This window comes from Eutrema salsugineum, unplaced genomic scaffold (assembly GCF_000478725.1).
Source record: "Eutrema salsugineum unplaced genomic scaffold, Eutsalg1_0 scaffold_13, whole genome shotgun sequence".
Taxonomy (NCBI): Eukaryota; Viridiplantae; Streptophyta; class Magnoliopsida; order Brassicales; family Brassicaceae; genus Eutrema; species Eutrema salsugineum.
This window is the reverse complement of record NW_006256885.1, coordinates 2,464,227-2,489,972: the sequence shown is the minus strand read 5'-3', so window position 1 is coordinate 2,489,972 and position 25,746 is coordinate 2,464,227. Positions and strand designations below refer to the sequence as shown.

The 25,746-nt window shown below is 39.0% G+C and overlaps 7 protein-coding genes across 11 annotated transcripts; 3 read left to right on the top strand and 4 right to left on the bottom strand.

Moving 5' to 3' along the window:
• Positions 1–30: 30 nt before the first annotated feature.
• On the top strand, positions 31–2,448 carry LOC18024777 (D-3-phosphoglycerate dehydrogenase 3, chloroplastic). Its single transcript, XM_006406435.2, has 4 exons — positions 31–635; positions 782–1,269; positions 1,368–1,463; positions 1,643–2,448. Exons 1-4 carry the CDS (start codon positions 125–127, stop codon positions 2,312–2,314), a joined length of 1,767 nt encoding a protein of 588 aa, XP_006406498.1. The 5' UTR covers positions 31–124; the 3' UTR covers positions 2,315–2,448.
• On the bottom strand, positions 2,333–5,620 carry LOC18024776 (sodium/proton antiporter 1). Its single transcript, XM_006406434.2, has 10 exons — positions 5,236–5,620; positions 4,786–4,962; positions 4,573–4,701; positions 4,316–4,492; positions 4,093–4,199; positions 3,749–3,869; positions 3,588–3,649; positions 3,167–3,469; positions 2,783–3,077; positions 2,333–2,669 (listed from the first exon to the last, which is right to left on the bottom strand). Exons 1-10 carry the CDS (start codon positions 5,494–5,496, stop codon positions 2,550–2,552), a joined length of 1,752 nt encoding a protein of 583 aa, XP_006406497.1. The 5' UTR covers positions 5,497–5,620; the 3' UTR covers positions 2,333–2,549.
• Positions 5,621–6,113: 493 nt separating this feature from the next.
• Positions 6,114–9,694, bottom strand: LOC18024775 (transcription factor bHLH113). Of its 5 annotated transcripts, XM_024159666.1 has the most exons (6): positions 9,595–9,694; positions 7,538–7,935; positions 7,278–7,382; positions 7,081–7,146; positions 6,504–6,605; positions 6,114–6,423 (listed from the first exon to the last, which is right to left on the bottom strand). In XM_024159666.1, the coding sequence occupies exons 2-6, from the start codon at positions 7,889–7,891 to the stop codon at positions 6,241–6,243; spliced, it is 810 nt and encodes a 269-aa protein (XP_024015434.1). In that variant the 5' UTR covers positions 7,892–7,935; positions 9,595–9,694; the 3' UTR covers positions 6,114–6,240. The 5 variants fall into 5 exon arrangements, with proteins under 5 accessions (XP_024015434.1, XP_006406495.1, XP_024015435.1 ...); XM_006406432.2 differs by lacking the exon at positions 9,595–9,694 and having other exon boundaries at positions 7,538–7,977; XM_024159667.1 differs by lacking the exon at positions 9,595–9,694 and having other exon boundaries at positions 7,278–7,379; positions 7,538–7,977.
• Positions 7,917–9,797, bottom strand: LOC112088883 (LYR motif-containing protein At3g19508). Its single transcript, XM_024159244.1, has 3 exons — positions 9,595–9,797; positions 8,401–8,492; positions 7,917–7,935 (listed from the first exon to the last, which is right to left on the bottom strand). The coding sequence occupies exons 1-3, from the start codon at positions 9,784–9,786 to the stop codon at positions 7,917–7,919; spliced, it is 303 nt and encodes a 100-aa protein (XP_024015012.1). The 5' UTR covers positions 9,787–9,797.
• A 207-nt stretch (positions 9,798–10,004) lies between these two features.
• On the bottom strand, positions 10,005–13,684 carry LOC18024774 (homeobox protein HAT3.1). The gene is made up of 9 exons (XM_006406431.2): positions 13,568–13,684; positions 12,499–13,185; positions 12,219–12,384; positions 11,982–12,105; positions 11,776–11,888; positions 11,181–11,699; positions 10,801–11,082; positions 10,617–10,706; positions 10,005–10,531 (listed from the first exon to the last, which is right to left on the bottom strand). The coding sequence occupies exons 2-9, from the start codon at positions 13,086–13,088 to the stop codon at positions 10,316–10,318; spliced, it is 2,100 nt and encodes a 699-aa protein (XP_006406494.2). The 5' UTR covers positions 13,089–13,185; positions 13,568–13,684; the 3' UTR covers positions 10,005–10,315.
• Positions 13,685–14,787: 1,103 nt separating this feature from the next.
• On the top strand, positions 14,788–15,866 carry LOC18024773 (peamaclein). The gene is made up of 2 exons (XM_006406430.2): positions 14,788–14,931; positions 15,451–15,866. The coding sequence occupies exons 1-2, from the start codon at positions 14,844–14,846 to the stop codon at positions 15,654–15,656; spliced, it is 294 nt and encodes a 97-aa protein (XP_006406493.2). The 5' UTR covers positions 14,788–14,843; the 3' UTR covers positions 15,657–15,866.
• Positions 15,867–19,981: 4,115 nt separating this feature from the next.
• Positions 19,982–22,588, top strand: LOC18024257. Its single transcript, XM_006406429.2, has 3 exons — positions 19,982–20,653; positions 21,058–21,402; positions 21,493–22,588. Exons 1-3 carry the CDS (start codon positions 20,171–20,173, stop codon positions 22,117–22,119), a joined length of 1,455 nt encoding a protein of 484 aa, XP_006406492.1. The 5' UTR covers positions 19,982–20,170; the 3' UTR covers positions 22,120–22,588.
• The last annotated feature ends 3,158 nt before the right edge of the window (positions 22,589–25,746 follow it).

The following is a 25,746-nucleotide window of genomic DNA, read 5'->3' as shown; positions in this document are numbered from 1 at the left end:
GCAATCCACCACAACATATTAAAACCCCACAAAAAAACCCGCCCAAAGCCATATCTTCTCTCTGTTGCCAGACGATACATACACCTCTACTTACATTCCCTCAGATTCTCGCCACCGCGCGCGAATGGCGACGCCTCTGAGCCTATCATCGGTGCTCTCCACGAGGCTCGCTACTACTCACTCCGTCTTCCCCATCCGTCGAAGGGAGTTTAATAGGCGGCGGATCATCCTCGTAACGTCCTGTGCCGGAGGAGGAGGAAAACCGACGATTCTCGTGGCGGAGAAGCTCGGCCAGGCGGGGATTGAACTGCTGAGAAAGTTCGCTAATGTTGATTGCTCGTATGATCTGAGCCTCGAGGAGCTCTGCACGAAGATCTCGCTCTGTGATGCGCTGATCGTCAGGAGCGGCACGAAAGTTGGGAGAGACGTGTTCGAGTCTTCGCGCGGCAGGCTCAAGGTCGTGGGACGTGCTGGGGTTGGGATCGATAACGTCGATTTAGCGGCGGCGACGGAGTATGGTTGTTTGGTTGTGAATGCTCCGACTGCGAACACGGTGGCTGCTGCCGAGCACGGGATCGCGCTTTTAACCGCCATGGCTAGAAATGTTGCTCAAGCTGATGCCTCTATCAAAGCTGGTGAGAGCTCACAAATCGGATCGTGTTTCAATTGCAATGTGATCTTCAATTTTAGATTTAATGTTCTATTTGAGCTTTATCTGGGTAGCTTTTTGAGAAATCGCCATGTGAAGTTTAGAAATGTGTTTGTTTAATGGTTGGTGCAGGCAAGTGGATGAGAAGCAAATTTGTGGGTGTTTCACTTGTGGGGAAGACTCTTGCTGTTCTTGGTTTTGGTAAAGTTGGATCAGAGGTTGCTAGACGAGCAAGAGGACTCGGGATGCATGTGATTACGCATGATCCTTATGCACCAGCGGATCGTGCACGAGCCATTGGTGTGGAACTAGTTAGCTTTGAAGTAGCTATTTCAACTGCAGATTTCATCTCTCTGCATCTGCCTCTCACTGCCGCTACATTAAAGATGCTGAATGATGAGACCTTCGCGAGGATGAAGAAAGGGGTGCGTATTGTGAATGTTGCTCGGGGTGGAGTTATTGACGAGGAAGCTCTCTTGAGGGCGCTTGACTCTGGTGTTGTTGCTCAGGCAGCTCTTGATGTTTTCACAGTGGAGCCGCCTGTTCAAGATAACAAATTGGTGTTACATGAGAGTGTAATTGCCACGCCTCATCTTGGTGCCAGTACTATGGAAGCTCAGGTTTACTTTTTGCAATTACCTTGTTTGAATCCTTCCTTTTCAAAGTTTTTTTTGAGGTTTTGGTTTAGGAAATTAAACTTTTTTAGCTAAATGTCTAGGAAGGAGTGGCTATAGAAATCGCAGAAGCAGTTGTTGGAGCTTTGCAAGGAGAACTTGCTGCTACCGCGGTCAATGCACCAATGGTTCCACCACAGGTATTTTCAAACTTCACTAGTCTTTTATCCAGGATCAAGTTTCATTTTTCTTGTGCTTAGATGAGATGTTCCTAACTTCCAAGTAGTGTTTTATACCTCTTTACCTGGAATCTGAAGATGGCTTTCTTTGGTTTGTCCTGCAAGTTCTCTGACATTGCTCAATGGCTATCTGTTTTCAGGTATTGAGAGAGCTGAAACCGTATGTTGTGCTCGCTGAGAAGCTTGGGAGATTGGCTGTACAACTGGTAACTGGTGGAAGCGGTGTGAATGCCGTGAAAGTGACGTATGCGTCTTCAAGATCTCCTGATGATCTCGACACAAGAATTCTCCGTGCCATGGTCATAAAGGGACTCATTGAACCCATTTCCAGCGTATTCATAAACCTGGTTAACTCTGATTACGTCGCTAAACAACGCGGTGTCAAAATCTCAGAAGAGCGTATGGTTCTTGACGGCTCACCCGAGAATCCAATTGAATACATAACTGTTCGGATCGCAAACGTGGAATCAAGATTCGCCAGCGCGTTATCTGCGTCCGGAGAGATCAAAGTAGAAGGCAGAGTGAAACAAGGGGTTGCAAGTCTAACCAAAGTCGGGTTATTTGAAGTGGATGTGAGTTTAGAAGGGAGTGTGATACTTTGCAGGCAAGTTGATCAGCCTGGGATGATTGGTCAAGTTGGTAGCATCTTAGGAGATGAAAACGTGAATGTGAGCTTCATGAGCGTCGGTCGAATTGCTCAGGGAAAGCAAGCGGTGATGGCAATAGGAGTAGATGAACAACCAAGTAAAGAAACTTTGAAGAAAATCGGAGACATTTCTGCCATTGAAGAGTTTGTTTTTCTTAAACTATAGTCATATACTTTCCATAGATGCACATAAGAACTCGACATGGATATATAATCTTATTGGATGATTCATTCTGTACTAATGAATGATACAATTGAGTGTATATGAAACAAATTACATAGTTGCTTATTTTTTCAAAAGCAGCATGTCGACGAAGTTATGTGTTATCATGCAGCCAGCCAATGATTTTGCCTCTGTCCTATTTGTTCACAGAGAAGATAAACATAGAGATTGATGCGGCTTACGAACCAGTGATAAATGGGATCTGAGCCACCGTTGTTGGGATCGACAAATTAAGATTATGAACTGCCAGATAAGCCGCGATACCAGCAGCATAACCAGCAAACGCAAAACCACTAACCTGCATGGACAAACAAAAGCCTTGGTCAGAGTCTCTAGAGTATTGAGTTTTGGTCTGGTTAATGGTATGTTGTGTAGTTGAGCCTTTAGACAAGCGGAAAGAATGTGTCTAACCTTACGAAAGTACCAAAAGAAGTCGACTTTCTCCATCCCCATGAAAGCTACACCAGCAGCAGATCCGATGATAAGCATTGAACCACCAGTGCCTGCACAGAACGCAACGAGCTGCCAAAATTCGGAATCTTGAGGAAACGATGTGAGATCGTACATCCCCATAGTCGCTGCAACCAATGGAACATTGTCTATGATTGCTGATACAACACCGATTGCACTTGCCACTAGCTCAACATTGGGTATGTTAGCATCAAGGTAGTTTGCAATCTCCCGGAGGATCCCAGCTGCCTCAAGGCTGAAAAAAAGAACATCACAAAAGATTTGTAATTCACGAGAGTAATGGGAAGGTTAGAGTTTGAAGATGATGATCAGTTGATTGGATACCTGCTAACGGATAAAAGAATCCCAAGGAAAAACAGAGCGCCTTGTGTGTCGATTCGGGATAAGGCCTGAGGTACTTTGAGCTTTTGTCTTTCTGATTCACCGTAATGAATGGCATCTGTCAAGACCCAAAGAACTCCAAGACCCAACAATATACCCATGTAAGGAGGCAATCCAGTTAGAGCCTTAAAGACCGGAACAAAAACCAATGCTCCAAGGCCAACTCCAAAAACTAGCTGCCCTCTTGGAGCCATCTTTTCAGAAGCCAATACATCTGAAGAATCCTGTCCCTTTCCATTTACCTCACTGAGGAAGATTAAAAAAACTTACATCAATCAGCCTCTGCAGTGTAAACATTTTACATGACGATAGAAGCCAAACATAGTCTCCCTATCCGTCTGAGAGTGCAAGAAGAATTTATAACCTGGTCAAGGATAAGAGGGCTAGTGGAACAGCAAGAGAAACGGCCGAAGGTAGAAAAAGGCCCTGAAAGAAAAGCAGAAAAACCTCCATAAACGTTCGTTGTTCCTTCGATACTTCCACTTATGACAAAAAAAAAAAGGACTATCTCAGAAGAAGGTGAACCAGCATAGTCGGCAAGGTGGATATCTGACCATGAATCCATAGCATAGTTGTAGTAACATCACCAATTGGAGTCCATGCTCCTCCTGCATTTGCTGCTATTACCACAACAGCTCCGAGAAGTCTGCCATTGGTTATTGAGCGTGCAACCTAACGTTAATGTGATAACAATACTAAACACAAAACATAGTATTACAGTGACGGGTAAAACGACATAAAACCATTATGTTTCCTTCAGAATCTTAGGGTCCATTATCTACAAGACTACAAAGCTAACTTGTCTCTCACTGTGAACAGCTTAACCAAGAAACTAACTAATAAGAGCAAAAAGAAAAAAGTTTCCATACTTGCGGTATTCTGATTGAGGAACCAGTTTCCTCAGTAATGAAACCATGACAATAGTAGAGGTCAGATTGTCTAGAATCGCACTAAGGAAAAAAGTCACAAAGCCGACCTGCAACATCATAAGTCAAGAGTAAGGATGACGCCCAACAGTAAAAACGAAACTCATGCTCTTGAAGAGGAAGAGACTAAAGCGAATAACGTTAACGCTAAAGATGAATCACCTACCACCCATAAAAGCGTCTTTGGCTTCCGAGTGGTGATATTGTCAGTAACCAGCTTAAACCCTTGGTGGGCATCAACTATCTCCACAATGGTCATTGCGCCGAGCAAGAAGAATACAATTTCACTTACTTCAGCTGTTGCATGTTGAAGCTCTGAAACAGCTATTTCAGTTGAAGGAGCCTGTACAAGGAATATATATATAATCAAGAAAATCATAAAGTTAAGACTCGGATAGACAACAGTTCATGTAAACTTCTTACCCCTATGCTCCTCACAACCCACAAACTCACAGCCATCAAAAGTCCAATTCCACTTTTATTAAAAGCTAAGGACTCTTCGAAGATGATTCCGGCGTATCCTATTACAAACAACAATGCCATAGCAACATCCTGTATCATGACATTTCCCAGAGATGAGCATTTTGAGTCTGAAACCAAAAGAACACAAAGAATGAGGAATGGGCGTGCAAGAACCTGATTAGCAGCGACCCATGAGTGATTAATGGCAGCTGTTCCTGTAAGAGCTGCTGCAAGAACAGCAATAGTTTTGACTACATCTGTCTTTGGCTGGTAATTCGCTTCAAAGTAACTCGAACTAGGTTCATCGACCGAGCATATAGGATCACATGATCCTGATTCATCCATCAAATCCTGTGGATCATCAAAATTCCTTTTTGAAAATGCAATTACCAACATACAAAAACTTTACATTTGAGCTAGTAAAAAGAAGTTTATAACATCTGAATGGACTTGCTCTAGAAACCAAATGCCAATTTTAAATTCTATAAGAATCGTTGATGAGATGCAAAAGTCACTCAATTCGACTATTCTTAAAACTAAATTGAATCGAAAAAAAGGAGATGGGTACTTTGCAAAATTGAATTTTTGAAGAAAAGACGACAACAACGAAGGAGAAATCAAAACCTCGAGCTGTGCCTTATCGATAGGTTGAGATGGTTCTTCGAGAGAAGAAGGAGAAGAAGAAGAGCCCCTTATCTTATCCTCGGCCCTCGCGAGAACACCATGTCTGGACAACCTCGAGCTTGTGATTGCAGATACTTTCGAAAAGGAGACATTTTGCTGCAAACGGGTCGAGAGGGAGATAGGGGATGAAGTCGAGACGGCGTGCCTCTTCGTCAACTGATGCGGTGGCGCAAAGTGAGAGCCGATAGGAAACACCGCCATCGGCGATCACCGGAGAGAGAGAGAGAGAGAAGAGGTAGTGGAGATGGAGAGGAAGAGAGAGAGAGAGTGAGAAAGCGAACGAAGATTTCCGGCTCTCCGGTGAAGTATTGGTTGGCAATTGAAGTGTTTGATTTGCAATACTATTCTGGTCATTTTCCAGTCTAATCTAATCCTCTTATTCATAAAGGGAAGTAATTAAAAATGTGAACAGTTTTGCTATGAAAAATAAAATAAACAAAGGAGTTTTAGATAAAATACTGTAAGTGTTAATAGTGTTACTAACACATTGGCAAAAAAGTTATATAATTAAAATTTAAATACATTTTCAATCTTCGTGATCTCAGATTTTACACAGTCACACTCCAATTCCAATGATTCTTTTCACTATGGCTTTGAGAAAAATAGAAGTAAAAAAAAAAAAAACGTTTTGCACGTCCCAACTCAAGTGAGTGATGTGGTTTGGTAGCATTACTACAATTTAGGTGTGTGACTGTGTGGAAATCTTGGCCTCTCAGTTCCACTTATCGACGCGACTGAGATGCCGCAGAAACATTGAGAAAATAAAACACTCGAAAACTAAATATCTAATGTTTTAAAGATCAAAGATTCAACCTTTTTATATCACCCATATGATCCCCAAAAAAAAAATTGGGTGAAGTAAAGCATTTTTACTTGTTCTTCAGCAACATTAACAAAAAAAGACTATATAATTAATTATATCTGCCTAGGATGGCTAATTAATAATCATTCAAGATTCATTGAGGGTGACGTAGTGTGACCCATAGTAGCAGGTGACCAGAAATCAGCGCCGTTGGAGTTTTCCACGTGTACGGTGGATGAGACAGGTACTAGACATAATCCTCTGCTTCTCAAGTCTTTCACTTTCTTCCCCGGCATAATATCTCCGGTAACGACTCCACCACCGTCCTGACAAATGTCACCGGCAAGTCAGAAATATCCTTTAGTTATCTTTTTTTTTAAAGAGAGATAAAGAGAGAGAGACTTACAAGAGAATAGTTGATGAGATAAGGTGAGCAGAGGACTTGAATCTGATCTTGTAAGAATTTGATGTAACCCATCGCTTCATGCAGCACAGAAGCTGCATCTGTCTGTCAAGTTTGTATTTTTATCAGTCAGAAAAGTCAATTTTAACTTTGGTCTCTCATTTATGGATATTTATTTGGGTAGAGAGTGTAATATTCTCTTTTCACCCCTCTCAAAAAAAGGTACACACATCATTAATGTAAAAAAACCGTAATGACGTCGTTAATTAACAACCACAATCAAAATAAAGAACAAACAGATATATCATATACTTTTAATTTATGATCAAGTTTCATTGTCTTTGATGTCTTTTTTGATTTCCACATTGGATGCCAATTCATGCTACACTGTCCCAAATCGCGACTTCTTAAGCTTCCCTTTTGGAAAAACTAAATATAAATTATAAATGCTCCAAAACCAAAATAATAAATAAATAAATAATGATTCTCTTTGAGTTTGGTGATAGAATTAGAAGGAAATAACTGAAGAACACATGATGGAAAATTTACTAGTATAATAGAGTGTGAAACTAAAAAATACCTTGCCGTATGGAGAAACCAATTGCTGCAACGCTGTGATTCTTTCCCCTAATCTTTCTTTCCTCACCTATTTTTAATTATTAATTAATATCAACAACACATATCACTGTTGAGAAAGAAAAAAGTTTATGACATAATGAGGATAAAGAAATGTAAATTTTGAATGTTCAGAAAATTGTAATTTTTTAATAGACACACCTTTGCAATTCCAACTGATGAATTGTCCTGATTTCGCTTGCATCTCTTGCCAGGTTTTCGATCATGATCCGGGTTTTGCCCATTACCCGACCCAGTTCTCTTCTTCTTCACAACACAGTCAATCATCTTTAATAATTTCTATATGATATAACAACTAGAAGAAGAAGAAGAAAAATTGTAGTTCTTTGCATGCAACTATGCAAGACCATTTTCTTCTTCATAGTAACTTTGGAAAAAAAAAACAGAAATGAGAAACTTACGTTGGATGATTTTGAAGATTTATCTACTGTACAAGCGTCGTTTGAGTTCTTGCAATTGCTATTAATGCATGAAGAAGGGTCAGGAACAGAGACTCCGGATGGGACAGAAGGTTCTAAACAGAGCGATTCGTCGTCGTTTTGATATCCTCCGCTGAAACAGAGCATTCTTGATCTATTTCTACCGGAGAATACAAAACCGAAGCTGTCTTGTCCACCATCGCCGCCGTTATCCTGTCGGTGGTGGTCAGAGGAGCCGAGTACATCGTCCGACAACATAAGAAGCTCCGAGAAGCTCGCGACTCCGGCAGCTTCCGCCATAGCTTGGTCCTCTTGATCCTCTGCGGTATCTCCCATCGCAATTTTTCTTGTTTAGTATTTACTACGTTCGTGGAAGAAGGCTGAGAAAGAGAATGAGAGAAGGTGAGAAACAGAAACCAGAAGAAAACTGTTGAGAAATTGTTTTCACTTTACATCTTTAGGCTTTTATAATTGGTTAACTTCCCTGTTGGCTGATGTAATGTAAATAAATTTGTTTATAGTGTTTTTCAAAGTACAATACAATGACATTTTTAAATAAATATATTAGTTCATATGTAGAATAAACCAGTGAATTCTAACACAGACCCTTTTCAATTTGATCGACTTTAAGATACTAAGTTTATTTTCTTCTCTTTTTGCTACTTTAAGCTGCCTAAATAATCGTTTAGAGTTGCTGTTAGTCTATTAGATAACAATCTATCGACTATTTTTGCCGTATAATTTAGAGTTAACTTGATGATGATGTTAGTGTTGATTATACTACTTGTAACGTGAGGGGTATAAAAGGAATTTAGAAATTTGAAGAGAAGTTCGGTCAAAGCCACCTGGCCCGAGAAAACTGTAGTTTTGATTTACTCGAAGCTGATGTTTCGTTTCTTAGTAACTGCTGCTTTCTCTTTTCTTTTTTTCTTTCTTTCTGGAAGTTAGACAAATAATTAATGTCACACACACATCTACATATCCATCATTCAATAAACACATACCAAAACGATACAAATAAATGAAATTACCATTATCATGTTTATCATTAAGTTATTTAACATACTGACACAGTGGTTTCACACAAAACTACAGATACTATATTAAACAAACAAAAAACGCAAGGCATTTTAACAGACTGACATGTACCAGGTTTGACACGTGCAAAGACTGCAAACACGTGTGCAAGAAGAACAACACTACTCCACCAGTTGGCGACAACTAAATACATTCATAGGAAAAAAAAATCTACAGGGATGAGGTCAATTTTCCATAGAAATTAACCAGTCCTAACTTGTTTTTTAGCCTTTTAAATTCTTTAGAAGCAAAAACAATCGTAGCATACACTTTGGTTTGGTTAGGTTCGTTTCATGTAACATTTTCGAGTTCCGACAAGGAAGGACCTATAAAGTCGTAGGTGTAGACTTAATAATCGTTACTGTGTAATTGTCCCTTAGCTACATATATTCACTTACCCAAACAATCCCTACTTTTATTCGTTTATTACTTCACTGCCACTGCTATTTTGCTGTGATAAGTTTTTCTTCCAAGACTTTTATATATGAAGGTTTACGTGTTAACTACCTTACAAAACAAAAGATTATAATGGAAATTCATAACAATTTATTCAGGATTATGCAAGCAAACAAGAAGCTACTCAAACCAGACATGACCAATTGAGCATTCAACAAATGCCTGCAGCACCAGAAAGTCAAGAGAACAAAAAGGAAAGAAAAAGACACATGAGCAACCTCAGTTCTTGATATAGCTAGGAAATTAGAAGACACTGAGATCAAAAGTAGAAAACTGATGGTACCCATTTAACAAAATCGACGAAGCCTTGAAAAAAGTACTTGTTCGAAATTCTCAGGGACAAAACGTCGAACACTTAGTGTGCGTTATCATTAAAAACAAGTCTCTTTCAACTTCTTAGCCGCAGATTCGTCAATCGAATGCAAACGATTAAAAACTAACATTTAGCATAAAGGGTACCCAGAATTTACGATTCAAAAGGACAGGAACAACAAGAATCTTCGTACCTTCTTGAGTACCCAGAGTGAGTGATTGTAAGCTCGTTGGAAGAGTTCGTCGAGAGATGTTTCGCTTTGATCAACTTCACGGTAATTAACGAAATTCTCCCTGGCGTACTTGGCGTAATACGGCCTTGTGTCCGCCGGCAAAAGCCTCACCAGCCTTAAAATGCCGCCGTATATTTTCAGCACCTTCTTCATTTTCCTCTACCTTTTGCAACACGTTACCAAGTCCCGGACTTTTACTATGTATCATAAACATCGATGGGCTTGTTATGGGCCTATTGTAATATCATTATGGGCCTGTGTTAATTAAAACATTTCAGCTGATTTAACTTCTTCAATTCATCATTTCAAACTGGTTAAACTAGACCATCTCTATCTATTAAACAAACCACAACCAAAAAATAGCTGCGTCAAAGTTAACAACCTTTCATAATCATAAGTCATAACAAGTCTCAACTTAACCTTTAGACCTATGCTCCAATTTTTTTGAACAAATTCTTTTCTTTTGCCTCAACTTTTCACTTTAGCATCACTGATTCTTCCAATGCTATAACTTCAAGGTCTTCAGAACCAAAACTACATCCCAAAAATGTGTAACAAGTAACAAACAAACAAAACAAATGCGTGGGTTTGATCTCTTCATCTCTTGGGGTTTTGTCGAGTTTGTGTGTTCAACTATATTCAGTTATGTCGTCCTAAAACCTTCATTATTGAATCTCAAAATCTACCTTCTCCTTCTTTTTCGTGATCCAGTATTGGTTGATTCCGATGCTTTACTCTTATTCTTTGCGACTGACTCGGTTTCCAAGGTTTGTTCGCTACTTCCAGCAACAGACGTCTCACCTTCACCTTCCTTGCCTGTTCTTGACTTTTCGACATCTTCCTTTGAAACCATCATTTTGCTTGTTGAAGAACGTCTATTCCTAAACCAATTACTAACCTACAGAACATAAACACCTTATGAGCAGAGATGAAATCGGGTCAACTAAAAAGTGAGAACACTACACTAAGAGATAACTTCTTACTTGATTAAATGTCATTTGTAGCTCTTCGGCTAAGCTCTCCCTCGTGGTTTTGTCTGGATATCGATTCTCTTGAAAAGATTCGAATAATCTCTGTGCAAAAGAGAAATCTTTAAGCCAAAAGCTCTCTCATAATGATGATTTAGGATTTGACACCTTTAAGTGTAAAGACAAGTATATTTTTTACCTGATTTCTGGGATTTGTCTGTTTACATGCTGAAGAGCTGCTTTTTTCACCAGAACAACCATTTTCTCCGGGTGCTTCTTGTGGCGCTTTCAATGTATCCTTAGTATTCTCTCTTTTCGATTTCTGTCTAGGTTTCTTAGTAGAAGTATGATCTTCTGCTTCTGAAGACTGTTTCAGAGGAACAGTGTCTTCTTCATCTGCGGACTCGGAATCTTCTTTTCCCGCGGTTTTATCCCAATCTTCATCATCACTCGATGAAGACGCAACATTCTCATATTCCTCCTGCGCATACCACGCGATGGAAGATAGATATCAACATTGTTTTTTTATTCAAAACCAACAAGAAGATTTAACTATCAAAAATGTGAGAGAAAACCCACATCATACAACTTTTTGTAGTCCAGCCTTTCAACTTTCCTCCTCGCGGGAACATCTACAAGACCATCATCAATCCCAGCATCTGACTCTGAAATGGCTTCATTAGCGAGTGTAACTTCATCTTGCTGATTAGACTCGTCGTCTTTTAAGGAAGTTTCAGGAGCCTCAGAGTCCGATGTACAATCTGAATTTGAACTTTCTTGTGTTTTATCTTCATCACGAGTCGTGGCATCAGGATCATAGTCATCATCCTCAGAATCATCAGACGGAAGGTTCATTATATCTTTCACATCTTTAAATGATCCAACCATTTCGTCAGATGCAGATGTGAAATCAGATTCATCAGAACTTCCATCTTCGTTCCCAGAATCATCACTGTCATCACTGCCATCTTCATCATCTTCATTATCATTCAAACCATCCGGATCATACTCCTCATCATCAGAATCATCTGAAGGAAGATCACAGTGCAGATTTTGATCTCCACCAGCCATTGCTGCTGCTGCCTCAGGAAATACTTTCTGCACAAAGAGTAGAGTCAGGTGCCTTTTAAAGTTTCTTGTCCTTTTGAACAGTAAAAATCATCGACATGTATACCTCCCAGCTGTCGCTGACCGAAAGTTTTGTCCCTAGAGAATCATTAAGCAATTCCAAACTGTCATCTTTGCAATCACAACCGGGACATAACCAACTCTCATCATCCGGAGGAACTACAAAAATTAAAACCAACAAATAGTTCATATAGAAAATACCAGCAAGAACAGCTTAAAACACTACCAAGTACATAGGCGAGAAGTTATTACTATCTTCTTTTCGCAAAGGTGGTTCAACACAGAGTTGGTGAAAGCCTCGGTCACAAAACCCATCGCATAGTATGATATCATTATCAAGAGACAAGTCCTTCGAACCACATTTTGCACAGAAGATCTGCGATTAAACAAAACTGCTCGTATTAACAATACTTTTAGAGCCAAAAACTACTTCTATCAGAAAAAAACAGGGGAACAAAAGCTTGAATTGTTGAATAATTTGTCACTTACATCCTCACTACAAATCTTTCCTTCAGAATCAAACAAAGACTCTGGAAGGCTTCCTTCGGCACAGAGTGTGTCCAAGTGATGAAAAAGATCTCTAATTTTCACCTTGCGTCGCAGAATTTCTTTCGTGGCTCGTTCAAGCTCTTTCTCTGGCCTTAGCTTTTCCAGGCTACAAAGAACACACAATACTGAGTGAAATCACAATGAAATCTCACACAGGATACCTAGAATAATGCATGAGTGAAGGAAACAAAAACGAAACAAATGCCATCAAGAGACAAACCTTGAACCTTTCCAGCCTTCTAAAGAGTAGGCGTCAATTAGGCTTTGCTCGTAGTTAATCCGGTTTAGCAAGTACCGAAGTTTCTTTTTGATTCTTGTGTACTCATCATCTTCTCTAACTTTTCCCTTCTTCTTATACTTCTTCCTCTTCTTTGGTCCATCTACAGGTGTGGAATTAGCACCTACCGAAGATGAAGCAGTAGCTTCTTTAGATCTCTGAGCTTTACTGCGACTTGAAAACACCACATTCCTTTTACCACCTCCTCCTAGCTTCTTCGAACTCGTGGCTGACTTCTTGGACCGATAAATTTCAAATTGTCCACGGCAAGGTAGACCAAGGACAAGTTCACGATGCGATCCTGAAGATTTGTTATTAGCTCTCTTCTTTCCAGTTTCAGGGGTTGATTTCTGTTCTTCACCAGAAACCCCATTGGATATCCTTCCCTTTCCATTTTCCATCACTCCACGATGCGAATGTCCATCATTTTGCGTATCCACACAGGCATTGCTTTGTTCAGATACCTTGTCAACAGTTGGAGTAACCTCTCCTCCTCCATTACTCCTTGTTCTCCGTCTAGTAGCTCTTTGCATTTTCTTCACCAAGCTATATATTTTACTCAGGGCGTCTCTAAATCCGCAAGGTTAAATATACTCGATGAGATTCCTAAACCTGTCTCCAACTTATTCACTGAACAAAACAGAGATGCAAAACACGTATATCAGAATCGTGGCTCAAATCTCATAGATCAGAATCAATAACCCACAAAGAAAAATGGTTTTTTTTCTGGGATTGGCTATGTGTAGCTCCTAAACAAGACTTAAAAAGACACAAACAGATCCATTCCTTTGATTTGGTTTTTGAGAAAATATCATTTATGGGGAAAAGAAAAGAAGAAGAAGAAAACGAATCTAGCTAAAACGATGTGAGATTGGGGCAGTCCATAGAAACCCAAAAGCAATAAAAATCCAAGGATATTAAAGCTAAGCTGGTGAAAGCAAATCTTCATATCATTATTATTTCTAGATTTCTTTTTTTCCACAACGACAAAAACAAAAACGAAAGGCCAAACCTTTTTCCCTCGCCCGCGAAATTTTCCACGGGATTTCAATAACCGCGAAACAGAAGAAACTCGGAGGTTGAGTGGGTGAGAGGAAGAAGAAAGACGAGTAGCGAAGCCCTTTGCCCCCCGAAAAAGGGGACGAGAAGAAACGGTGTGAGTTTAGTCTTGTTTGGGCCTCATTTTGAATTATATTGTTAATGGGTCTTAGGCCCATTTCAATCCATCTCGTGGTACAATGTAGCACCAGTGGTCGATATGCTCGATAGATTTCTCTCTAACGGATGTGATCAATAATATCGTGTAAAACATGGTAGACAATTGTATTGTTTTTCTTTCTTGTTTTCGCGGATTTTTGGATCGATCAGTATATTAATTTAGTTTAGACTATAGTGGATCAGAACAGTAGACTAGACTACTAACCTGATATCCTTAAAATTATCTTCTTGATTTAGATGACATTAACAATACAAATATAATGCTTCGTTGACACTAACTAAAAGTGTTATACTAGAACCCTACTATTTATGTTTGCACTATAACATTTAGACGATAGTTGCTTATTTTTAGCGAAGAAAACTCGATTTCAAGAAAGTAATATATCTATATATATATATATATAGATGAGGGATATAGATGTCACGATTCTAACGCTTATGGCCTGTTATGAAGCTATGTGTCGTGTTGTTGAAAGCGGTAGGACGAAATTAATAAGAGTAGAGTCATCATCGAGCATATCGACGTATGAAGATTGCAGCCATTTCAAGAATCACACACAGTCACAAATGACGAAACAATTTGATTTACCACGTCTACACAATTCGCATAATCAAATACTTTCTCTGTTTGATAATAGTTGATTTTCTGAAACACTGTACATAGATTAAAAAGCAATAAATACTCAATTATTTTCTGTTTTATTTTAATGATTAATTTACTTTTATAATTAATTTCTTATTTTTATTAATATTACTTTCTCTTTTCCACCATTAAAGAATGGAAACATGCATTAACTACAAACAAACATGTATTAATTACACATAAGAAATCAAATATTGTAAAACAAGAAAAAAAACTTCGAAAATCAACTATTATAAAACAGAGAGAGTAGATTTTATTTCGGCAGAGAAATTAAGGCGGCGATAAATTTTAGGTTTTATATAAATGAATATCATGATGATTTTCTCAATCTTTAAGAAGTACCACCAAGACCAAAAAAAAAGGATCTTCAAGAATTTCTCTTAATACAACAACTAAAGATACAAGGTTTTAGATTGGAGAAGCAACTATGAATTATAAGAAATCTGTTACTTTCTTCTTCCTCCTTTCTCTTCTCATCCTTCCCTTCATGCTTTTCCCTGCCATAGCTGCTAATGGTATGTACGCATGCATCTCTCGACCTCTCTCTATGTATATAGACATGCATATATATGTTTTAAGTTAGTGTTAATCAGAATTACTAGTCCTTTTAGAAAGTAACCAAGTTTTTTTTTTATATATGATTTAATTACACAAAAAGAAACCCTTAGAAGTTCATCACTTACAGGGAAATATCAAGTTAGCTATACAACATATTACATATATATATTCCCTCTTAGTATTAGTGCAATTCAAGGTAAAATCAACACAAGGAATCACCGTACATTGGTCTTATGGCTGAAACTAGATCAATATTGTTAAGAATATATGTCACCTCCGAAGTCTGAAGTGAGAAAAGAAGGGATCAACACTTAATTATATAAGAACGGTATAGTTTTGAGTTGAAAGCATGTGATTTCATTTACATTGCATGCGTTTAAGGTAACGGGATGTTAGATCATTTTAATTAAAGGCCTTTATACATGGGATTTCTTAATTGTAAGTCTGATATTAATGTTGAAATGTAACAAATTAAGGAAGAGTAGGAGGCCTGGAGGCATATTGTGGTAGTAGATGCAGAGAAAGGTGTGCAAAGGCAGGGTTTCAAGACAGATGTATCAAGTATTGTGGCATTTGTTGCAGAGAATGCAAGTGTGTTCCTTCTGGTACCTTTGGCAACAAGCATCAGTGCCCTTGCTATCGAGACATGCTTAGCTCTAAGGGCAAACCCAAGTGCCCTTAATTCAATTTTGTTTCCTTAACTGAGCACTTTTATAATAACAATAACATGCGTTTGCATGCATGCACTTGTCTTATAGTTGGTTAATTAGGGGTTTTGAATGCTTCTTAGTTTCATTTCTCATAGTAAGTTTTGAAGATTTTCTCTCTCTATGTATATATATGTGGTTATTTTGTCTCCAAAAGTAGTTATACTGTGAAAATTTTGAAAATTGTGGCAAGCAAAGCCAAAAATTATTGCTGTGAATGAATGTTGTTGGTTATGAAGAACCAAGATGTAACCGAAAAGTTATGACTTATGAACGTTGCGGCCATGAACTGAGATGATACGAGACATATTCATCTATGAGTTTTCAACAGATATTGCTAAAGTGGATATGGTGGAATCAATGTTATTAGGAAGATGGAGAAACACTTAGTGAATGTTTTGATCATATCTTTAAACGGTGATTTTCACGGAATCATGAAAGTGTTGATGAAATGGGAACTAAAATGTTTTGTGCTAAAAATTTTAAAAGAAACCATCAGTGATTGTGTTCACCGTATCATAATTTTTTTTAGTAAAATCAAAGTTCATTCAGAGATTGAAAAATAAGAAGTAAAATCAAAGCTCATTCAGAAATTTAAAAATTAGAAGTAAGAAAAAATAATATTTGTTTGTGCACTAATTTTGAAAATAGTTTTATTTTTTCATTGATAAAAAGAATAATTTAAAAGAAAATGTAATATAGATACTAAATAATTATAATTTTTTGAGATAGTAGTTGATAAACCCTAATTGATAAACCCTAATTGATAAATTCTAATGTCGTAGTAGTGGAGATCATACTTGACTCAAGCTGGTCGGAACTTCTCGTTGAGGAATGATATTAATTAGAGAAGAAGACAAAGAAAAATCTATTGTAATATTAGAGAATAAGGCAAAGATAAATTTATTGCAAATAGTGTTATCTAGTTGTTGCGTTTTTTTTATACATTCAAGTAGAAAATATTTGGAATTGGAGATAATCTCTCTGAAAGAGGCGAATAAAGAAATTGGCTTATTTGCGTAAAGAATGGTAAAAGTTGGTAGTAAGAAAAAAGTATACAGTTAAATTTTTTTAACTAATGGTAATAAAATGTAAAATGAATTAAGCAAACAAATTAAAGGTTGATTCCTTAATTACAAGGATTATCACTTCGTCTTTAAGAACAACCAATATTAGTAGTAGTACTACATAGGTACACGTGGGACTAATGTCCCTACACATCGAATTTTTAGTACACAAATGCGTCATTACTCATTTTGAGACAATTTAAAATTTTCCATTGACCCAGAAATTTTTTACTTTTAAACTAGTCCTACCTTAGCTGTAACCACTATCACACTGAAAAAGTTAACGCGTATGCGTTTTTTTTCTCTCGTCTTTGCTCTTTTGACCATTCCAAACGAATTTCAAAGACATTCACGTGCTGTTTGTCCTTCTATTTCTCACGCTTCAAACGTTAATTAATTATCACGTTAACTAGCTTCAGATTACTACTTATTTATTGCTGATTAACCTTCTGAAGCTTTTTGTTTTAGCCATAATTTTGGGTAGTCCGAATTATATATAGCATAAGACTAGAGGGGGTCGATTCAATTGCTCACTTGCTCTACAAAAACTATGCTACCACATGTCGAAGACGAATACAAATAGTATAAACACTACAACATCTGTTTTGTTTCTTAAACAATCATACAAATATTGAACTTCCATCAGTCAATATTGGTTATCCTTTACTTCATAAGTATATACACATGAACAGTATATTCCATAAATGGTTGGGACCGGTTTAAGACACAACCGGTTGTGCCATCATACCGGTTCAGATGTAGTTAGGGCCGAGGTGGGGTGCTAGCCTGGATGCAAGCTTCGGATTCGTAGTAATAAACAAAATGATACAACTATCAAAATCAAGCACTAATTAAAAAAAGCAATTAATTAATCAAAGAGAATATTAGCCCGTTTAACCTTAAAGACTACAAATTTCTCATCACATGGGGATGAGATAGAGACATATGTTAAAAATTAGTTCCCACGTAATTTTTTTTTCTGGAGGTTGTTTTGTTAATTATTTTGTTCGGGGGAAGATCAAAACCTTAATGACAACTGCATGCATGAGATATTAAATAGATTCAGTAAATACAATATAGACATGAACATTCATGGTTTAATTATTCTTCCTGCAAAAGAAAAAAAAAATCAGGATTGATGTTGGATCCCCTACTATTAATTGACTATTGACAACAATAACACTAGCTAGCTCATTCAGTTTCCGCACTTAAGGTTCAAAATTTCAAAACTACGAAAAAAAAAATCAAACAAACGATAAGATTATAAAAGAAGAAGAAATCTCCAACACCGATCAAAACAAGAATCGTTTTTAAGTCGTCCACGTTTAAAAAGAGATCAATAAAACGTAACCATTTTGTTATCTATAAAATAGCGGGTATGCATATATTGCAAAACTAATCAAAAGATACTACAAACAAAATTATTCGTTTTGAAATGATTTTTTTTTTTTTTTGGTGAGGCTCGTTGTTTTAATGCTGACATGGGAGCTCTAATAAGTGAAAACTCTACTATATATTATATATTGGATTATATAAGAAGCTAACATATATTCGCAGCCCGAAGCATGTCGATGTGTGGAGTGTGTTCAATCATTTGACATTACAGAACGAAAGTGTTATTTGTTAAGAAATTACCTTTTTTTAATAGAAACATATGTAAGGAAGAGAAGAGTTGCCATCTTTACGCTATTGGCCAATGAAAACACACACAAATGGTTGTTCTCTCTGTCGGATAAAGAAGGAACCCTCTCTTAAGACCTCTTTTTTGTTCCTTTCTCTTGAAGAAACACAATACTCCAATAACAAAATCTAACTTCTTTTTATATCTATATATATATATATCCAATGGTGAAATAAATAAATTTATCAATTATTCTCTGTGTATACATAATTTATTAGAATCATAACAATAAAAGAGAAAACGACTAAATAGCTCAACTTTTTAAAAATGATTCATGTAATACCCAAAATGCTTGTGAAATATTTCTTAGTCATTCAAGAAATGTAAAACTGTACATACAATTTTATCTTTATGCTCTTGGTGTTATCACCCTTTTGTTTCAAAAGTTTAATAAATTGAATGAAATTTTTAAAACTGGGTTCGAAAAAATCATTTCCTAAACTAAAATAAAATACTTACTTGATTAGGATGTCTCTTTCCATTCGCAACTGACTAAACTATTCAACAGGTGGGGGACTAAAATGAAGAATAGCTTGCCATGATACGTGGGTTCTGAATTAAGCCCAAAAAAAAAAACTTAGCAGTTGCTACAGCATAGACTACATAGTCAAGAGATTGTAGTTTAAAATTTTCCATATTAATCGAGATAAATGATTAATTTAGAAGTACACTGAGCCACAATCAAATTTACGTGAAACTTATAGAATTAAACAAATTTAAATATGGGAATAACTTTTTTTTGTTGAACGGCAAATATGGGAATAACTAATTAATGCTTATACGGTTATTAGAAAACTATGTATGAACTTGATTGGTTGGTCGTCTAGATGGTATTTACGCTTCTCCCTTTTTTTCGTAATGCTATGGTGTTTAAAGCGTTTATGTTTGGTAATAGTCATTTAGACAATAGACATAACCGTTTTTGGTGTTTAAACGACATATTCAACCACATAAAAACGATGTTTATAAGAAAAAAAAAGAATTTATTACTATTGACATGGAAACAATTTCTATACCAAACCATCAGAAGATACCGACATTTTTGACAAGAACATTTATAGAAATGTTTTGAAAACAGTACAGAAGAATAAATTGCAAGATAATTTGGTTTTCTATTTTTCAATAAGAAAGAAATTGTAAGACGAGAGAGTACAAAGCGAATTTAGGCTACAGGTTAAAAGAGTAACAAATCTATCCCTAATTTACCGCTGCCACTTTTTCACTGTGAACTTAACGACACTGTCCTTTATTTATTCCTGAAACTTAACGAAAACTGTTAAAAAAAAAAGGAGCATAGAAATAGATCGTCCACCATCCTTAACGGCGCAACCCTACAAAACCTCCAACACTGCTGCGAGTACCGTTAAACTCCAACACTCGCCATGTCTCTTCGTCCACGTGTCCCTCATGCGTAGCCAGGTTGGAAAGCAAATGTACTAGGCGCGTGCTTTGTCAGAGAGCGCGTGGCTTTCCCTAATTGGAAATTCCGCGAGCAAGTAGAGGGTAAAATGGTCAATTAACCCACCCGGAGATCACTGTCTTTCTCTCTCCCTCGCTTCGCTTTCCTTCTCCGCTCTTAAAAATGGTTAAAAAAACTCTCTCTTTCTCACTGCGCGAGCGAAGTCTCTCAAAATCAAGTTGAGATCTTTTTTTTTTTCTCTCTAGAAGCTCTTAAGCTGATTCTGTTAAACTTTTTTAATCTGGTAATTTCAAGCTACGTTACGAGGAAGAAGTTGAAGAAATGGAGAAAAAGCAAGGGTTCTTCTCTGCTCTCAGAGACGAAGTTGTGAGGGGTCTCTCGCCGTCGCGTTCCAGGGCAAGGTCTCGCTCCGTTAGCCCCGCTCGTTCTAATTCGCCCATGTCAGCTCTCTCATGGGGGAGGAAGAACTTCACCGGCGGCGGAGGAGGAGGAGGCGCCGGATATTACTTGGCTCAGCCGGAGCAGGTAATCGGGAGATCCGGAAGCTTGAGACCCGTAATGGAAGGTCCTGATCCAGACGAAGGAGGAGGAGGAGGGAATATTGGAGAATCTAAGCGGCTCGGGTCGGGTTTAGGTCACTGGGTCAAGGGACAGCTGTCTCGCGCTCCGTCCGTTGCTGCGACGGCGGCTTACCGGAGAAATGATCTTAGGCTTCTTCTCGGAGTTATGGGAGCTCCTCTTGCTCCGATTCATGTCTCCTCCGCTGATCCTTTGCCTCATCTTAGCATCAAAAATACCCCAATCGTTAGTCATCTCTCTCTTCTTCTTCTTCTTCTTCTTCTTCTTCCTTTTAAAGCTCAGATTTTTCTTCAATGTCATCTTTTATTTTCCCTCAAATGTTACTCGGAATTTTTTGTTTTCAGTTTTAATTTAGAAAGTTTTTCTCGAGATTTCTAAAGTTCGTTCAACTCAAGATCTGAGTTCTCGATTATTTTTGTTCTTCTTTACAGATTTAGCATTTCGAGTTTTTTGTTTTAAAAAATCGAATTTTCTTTCTTCCGAATGTTTTAATTGGTCGTTGGTTGGTGGAAATTGACGTCATTTTCGTTGGTGGGATTTGATTTTTTTTTTTCTTCCTAAGACTATACTATTCATCGATTACTAATTTTTGTTTTTTACCTCTCCGGTGATATGTTTGTTACTTGCAGGAGACATCATCTGCTCAGTATATTCTTCAACAGTACACTGCAGCTTCCGGTGGCCAGAAGCTACAAAACTCCTTTAAAAACGCTTATGCGATGGGGAAACTCAAGATGATAACTTCAGAGCTCGAAACCGCCACAAGAACAGTTAGGAACCGGAACCCATCCAAGGCTGAGACTGGAGGTTTCGTTCTCTGGCAGATGAATCCAGACATGTGGTACGTTGAGCTTGCGGTAGGTGGTAACAAGGTTCGTGCTGGCTGCAACGGCAAGCTCGTATGGCGACACACTCCTTGGCTCGGTTCTCATACCGCTAAAGGACCCGTTAGACCTCTCCGCCGTGGACTTCAGGTAACCAAAAAAAAAAAGATCAGATTTTTTTCTTTTTCCTGGTTCGAGGGATCAAAGAGATCCTTAGTGGGTTTTGTGAATGATATACAGGGACTTGATCCGAGAACTACTGCAGCAATGTTTGCGGAAGCCAAGTGCATAGGAGAGAAGAAGGTGAATGGTGAAGATTGCTTCATTTTGAAGCTTTGCACTGACCCTGAAACGTTAAAGGCGAGGAGCGAAGGACCGGCAGAGATCATAAGGCACGTCCTCTTTGGCTACTTCAGCCAGAAAACAGGGCTCTTGGTTCACATCGAGGATTCCCATTTGACCCGGATCCAATCCAACGGTGGAGATACTGTTTTCTGGGAGACCACATACAACTCTTCCCTAGACGATTACCGCCTGGTCGAAGGGATCATGATCGCTCACTCAGGACATTCGGTTGTGACCCTTTTCAGATTTGGGGAAGTGGCGATGAGCCACACGAGGACGAAGATGGAAGAAAGCTGGACGATTGAGGAAGTTGCCTTTAACGTTCCTGGTCTATCTCTAGACTGCTTTATACCACCTGCTGATCTAAAGACCGGTTCTTTAACCGAATCCTGCGAGTACCCACAAGAGGAAAGAGGGAAGAGCAACGCGGTGGCATTGTCTGCTGCTCATAGGGCTAAAGTTGCAGCCTTGGAGAACGGGAGGTTTGAAGATAACCGGCCGGTTTGGCATGCTGATGTCTAACGTTTGAAGAGAAGCTCTATGACTAAAAAACAACTCTTGAAGGTAGCATTTAGCCGATGATGATTCTCAGGTGGAAAAAGATCAGATGCAATGTGTTCATACGCGGGTAACTCAAAGCTAACCCTTTTTAGCAGCTTCATCGGATTAGGAGTCAGGTTTCTTAGCATAACCGGAGAGATTCTCTCGGGTTCAAATCGAATCCAAATGGATCTTCTTCTTCTTTTTTAACTCTAATCTCAGGAGAATGGGATGGAGTTTGGATTTGGTTTTACTTATCTTTCAATTTGGGCTTTTTTTTTTAATTTATAATTCTCACCTTCAATATTTTTGAGTAAGGTGAAGGCAAGAGAAGGAGAATTGCCTGCTTTTACTTCTAGTTTCTAGCATAAGTGTTTGTGTTAAAAATCAATCCCCTAACTACGAATCTTGATGTTGTTCATCTTTCTTTATGGAGATATGTATGGTTTTTGGCTTTTTCTTATCTTCAGTCTTTTGTGAATGCCTCTCTGCGAGAGATCTGATCCAATATCCTCTTGGCCACTTGTAGAAGAAAGCGAAGAACATAATGTGAACAAAACAAGAAAGAGGCCAAAGAGAATATAACCAAATAACGTTTCACGTTCATCAACGATAATGTGAAAATGGTGTTTTTGGATTTGGGTTAATAATCGTAATAATAATAATAATGTGAACATAGATAGAGACTGTTCCTACTTGTTTAGCAACTTATGAAAGAGAAAGAGGACCCCTCGAGAGTCGAGTCCACACGGCCACATTTATGACTGACTATCTACACTCAAGATCTTATTTTCATGGTTTTAACAATTTTTTCTCAAAACTTTTTTCATGCGGCAACCAAGCAAAGGAGAGCGAGAAATAAGATCCTCGGACTCCTCAATCCCGAAGGGATTTGGGCGGATAATGAAAAGGGGGTGGAATCTATTGCAATTGGCTACTTTGACTCCCTATTTTCTTCCTCGAACTCTAGAGATCCATCATCCGTTCTTCAAAACGTCCCCGTGAAAGTTAACGAGGAGATGAATGCGAAGTTGACACGGGAGGTATCTGAAGCGGAAGTAAAGCGGGCTATCTTCTCTCTGCATCCGGGGAAAGCCCCAGGTCCCGATGGACTCACTGCCCTTTTCTTTCAGAAATTCTGGGAGACAATCAAGGGTGACCTTTTGCTTATGATCAAAACTTTCCAGCGTTCTGGTTCGTTTGATGAACAGCTTAACGAGACCAATATTTGCCTCATCCCCAAAGGTGATCGCCCCCGCGAGATGTCTGGATTCAGACCGATAAGTTTATGTAATGTTGGCTACAAAATTATATCCAAAGTCCTGAGCTTACGCTTGAAGCGAATCCTTCCAGATCTGATTTCCGAGACTCAATCGGCCTTTGTGGCTGGGAGACTAATTACAGATAATATTCTAATTGCACAAGAAAACTTTCATGCATTACGCTCCAATCCCGCGTGTCGCAAAAAGTTTATGGCAATTAAGACCGACATGAGTAAGGCTTACGATAGGGTTGAATGGCATTTTCTTAGGTCGCTAATGGAAAAGTTGGGGTTTGATGATCGGTGGATTGGGTGGGTTATGCATTGTATCACCTCGGTGAAATACAAAGTCCTGATCAACGGCAGACCAAGAGGGAGCATCAAACCTTCCCGTGGAATTAGACAAGGAGATCCAATCTCCCCTTACCTTTTCATCCTATGCACAGAAGCCCTTATTTCTCAGCTCCAGACCGCAGAAGCTAACGACAAGATACAGGGGATCCGGATTGCTCGGGCGAGTCCCCCAATCTCACATCTCCTCTTTGCGGATGACAGCCTTTTCTTTTGTAAGGCAGATATAGATCAGAGCAAAGAGATCATTGAGATTATCCGGCTATACGGCGAGGTGTCTGGCCAATGTATTAACTTTGCCAAATCCTCCATTATGTTTGGCAACGATGTTCCGACTTCTACGAGACAAGGGATTAAAGATACCCTTGGCATTACCCAGGAAGGAGGAATGGGATCTTATTTAGGTCTCCCGGAGAAAATCCAAGGCTCTAAGGCCCAAGTGTTTGCCTTTGTCCGGCATAGATTGCAAAGACGGGTAAACTCGTGGTCCTCCAAGCTCCTTTCTAAGGGTGGCAAAGAGATTTTAATTAAATCTCAAGCCCAGGCTATTCCGACATATGTAATGTCGTGCTTCCTTCTCCCAAAAGTTTTGTGCACTAAACTGAGAAGTGCAATCGCAAACTTTTGGTGGAGTTCAAAGAGTGATAGTAAGGGTATCCATTGGTCGTCGTGGGAGTCCCTTTGCGAGCAAATGGCAGAGGGCGGACTCGGTTTTAGAACTCTTGAAGAGTTCAACATAGCACTCCTCGCTAAGCAATTATGGCGACTCCTTAGGTTCCCAAATTCCCTCTTATGCAGGGTGCTTAAGGGGAGATACTTTAAATTCTGTAATCCTCTTGAGGTTAATGTCTCTAATCGTCCCTCTTACGGATGGAGGAGTATATTAGCGGCAAAACCCCTTCTCGCATCTGGCATCCGGAAGACGATTGGATCGGGCTTTGACACTTGTGTATGGGCTGAGCCATGGATTCCTGACGTCCCGGCCCGCCCTCCGAAGGGACTTCAGGTGGACCGAGACCCACTGCTTTACGTCAACTCTCTTATAGACTTTTCGACGAAACAGTGGAAACTTGATCGTTTACGAGAATTATTCCCTCCTGAGGAGATCACCCTGATTTTAGGGATACATCCGAGTCAAGCCTACTCGAGAGATGGATACAGTTGGATCTTTACTAAATCCGGAAACTATACCGTTAAATCCGGATATTGGAACGCGAGAGCCTTATCTCGTCTGTCTTGTGACCTCCCTGTTCAGGGTCCAAACATTTCAGTCTTAAAGGCACAAGCATGGAAATTAAAAACCACACGGAAAATCAAACATTTCGTGTGGCAATGTGTTAATGGCAGTGTTCCTACTTGTCAACGTTTATTCTTGCGCCACATTAGCCGTGACAAGGGCTGCCCGAGATGTGGAGCGGAGGAGGAAACGATAAACCATGTGCTTTTCGAATGTCCTCCGGCGAAGCAAGTTTGGGCTCTTTCGACGATCCCCTCGGCCCCCGATGTTTTTCCCATGCCTTCCATTTTCGGTAACCTAGACTATTTATTTTGGAGAGCTCAAGATTCTGGGCTTGGTGTAGAGCATCTTCGGATTTTCCCATGGGTCTTGTGGTTCTTGTGGAAAGCACGGAATAAAAAGGTTTTCGAAAATGTGGATGAGCTCCCGCCTAATATTCTCGAGCATGCTAAGGCGGAGGAGATAGCTTGGAGGAGAGCAAATGAGGAGGATGCCGTTGTGACCAGCCCAGAGGTGGAATCTATACCAAACTATATTCCAATCACCGGGGATCCCATATGCTATGTCGACGGATCATGGCTGGAATTAGCAACTGTAAGTGGACTTGGCTGGGAAGTTATTTCGGGAAGGAACTCTATTCTCTTAGGACTAAGAGGCACGGCTCGATGCTTATCCCCCTTCACACAGAGTTGGACGCGCTGATCTGGGCCATGAAATGTATTCTCTCATCTCACATTGTCTGCGAGACTTTCTACACAGA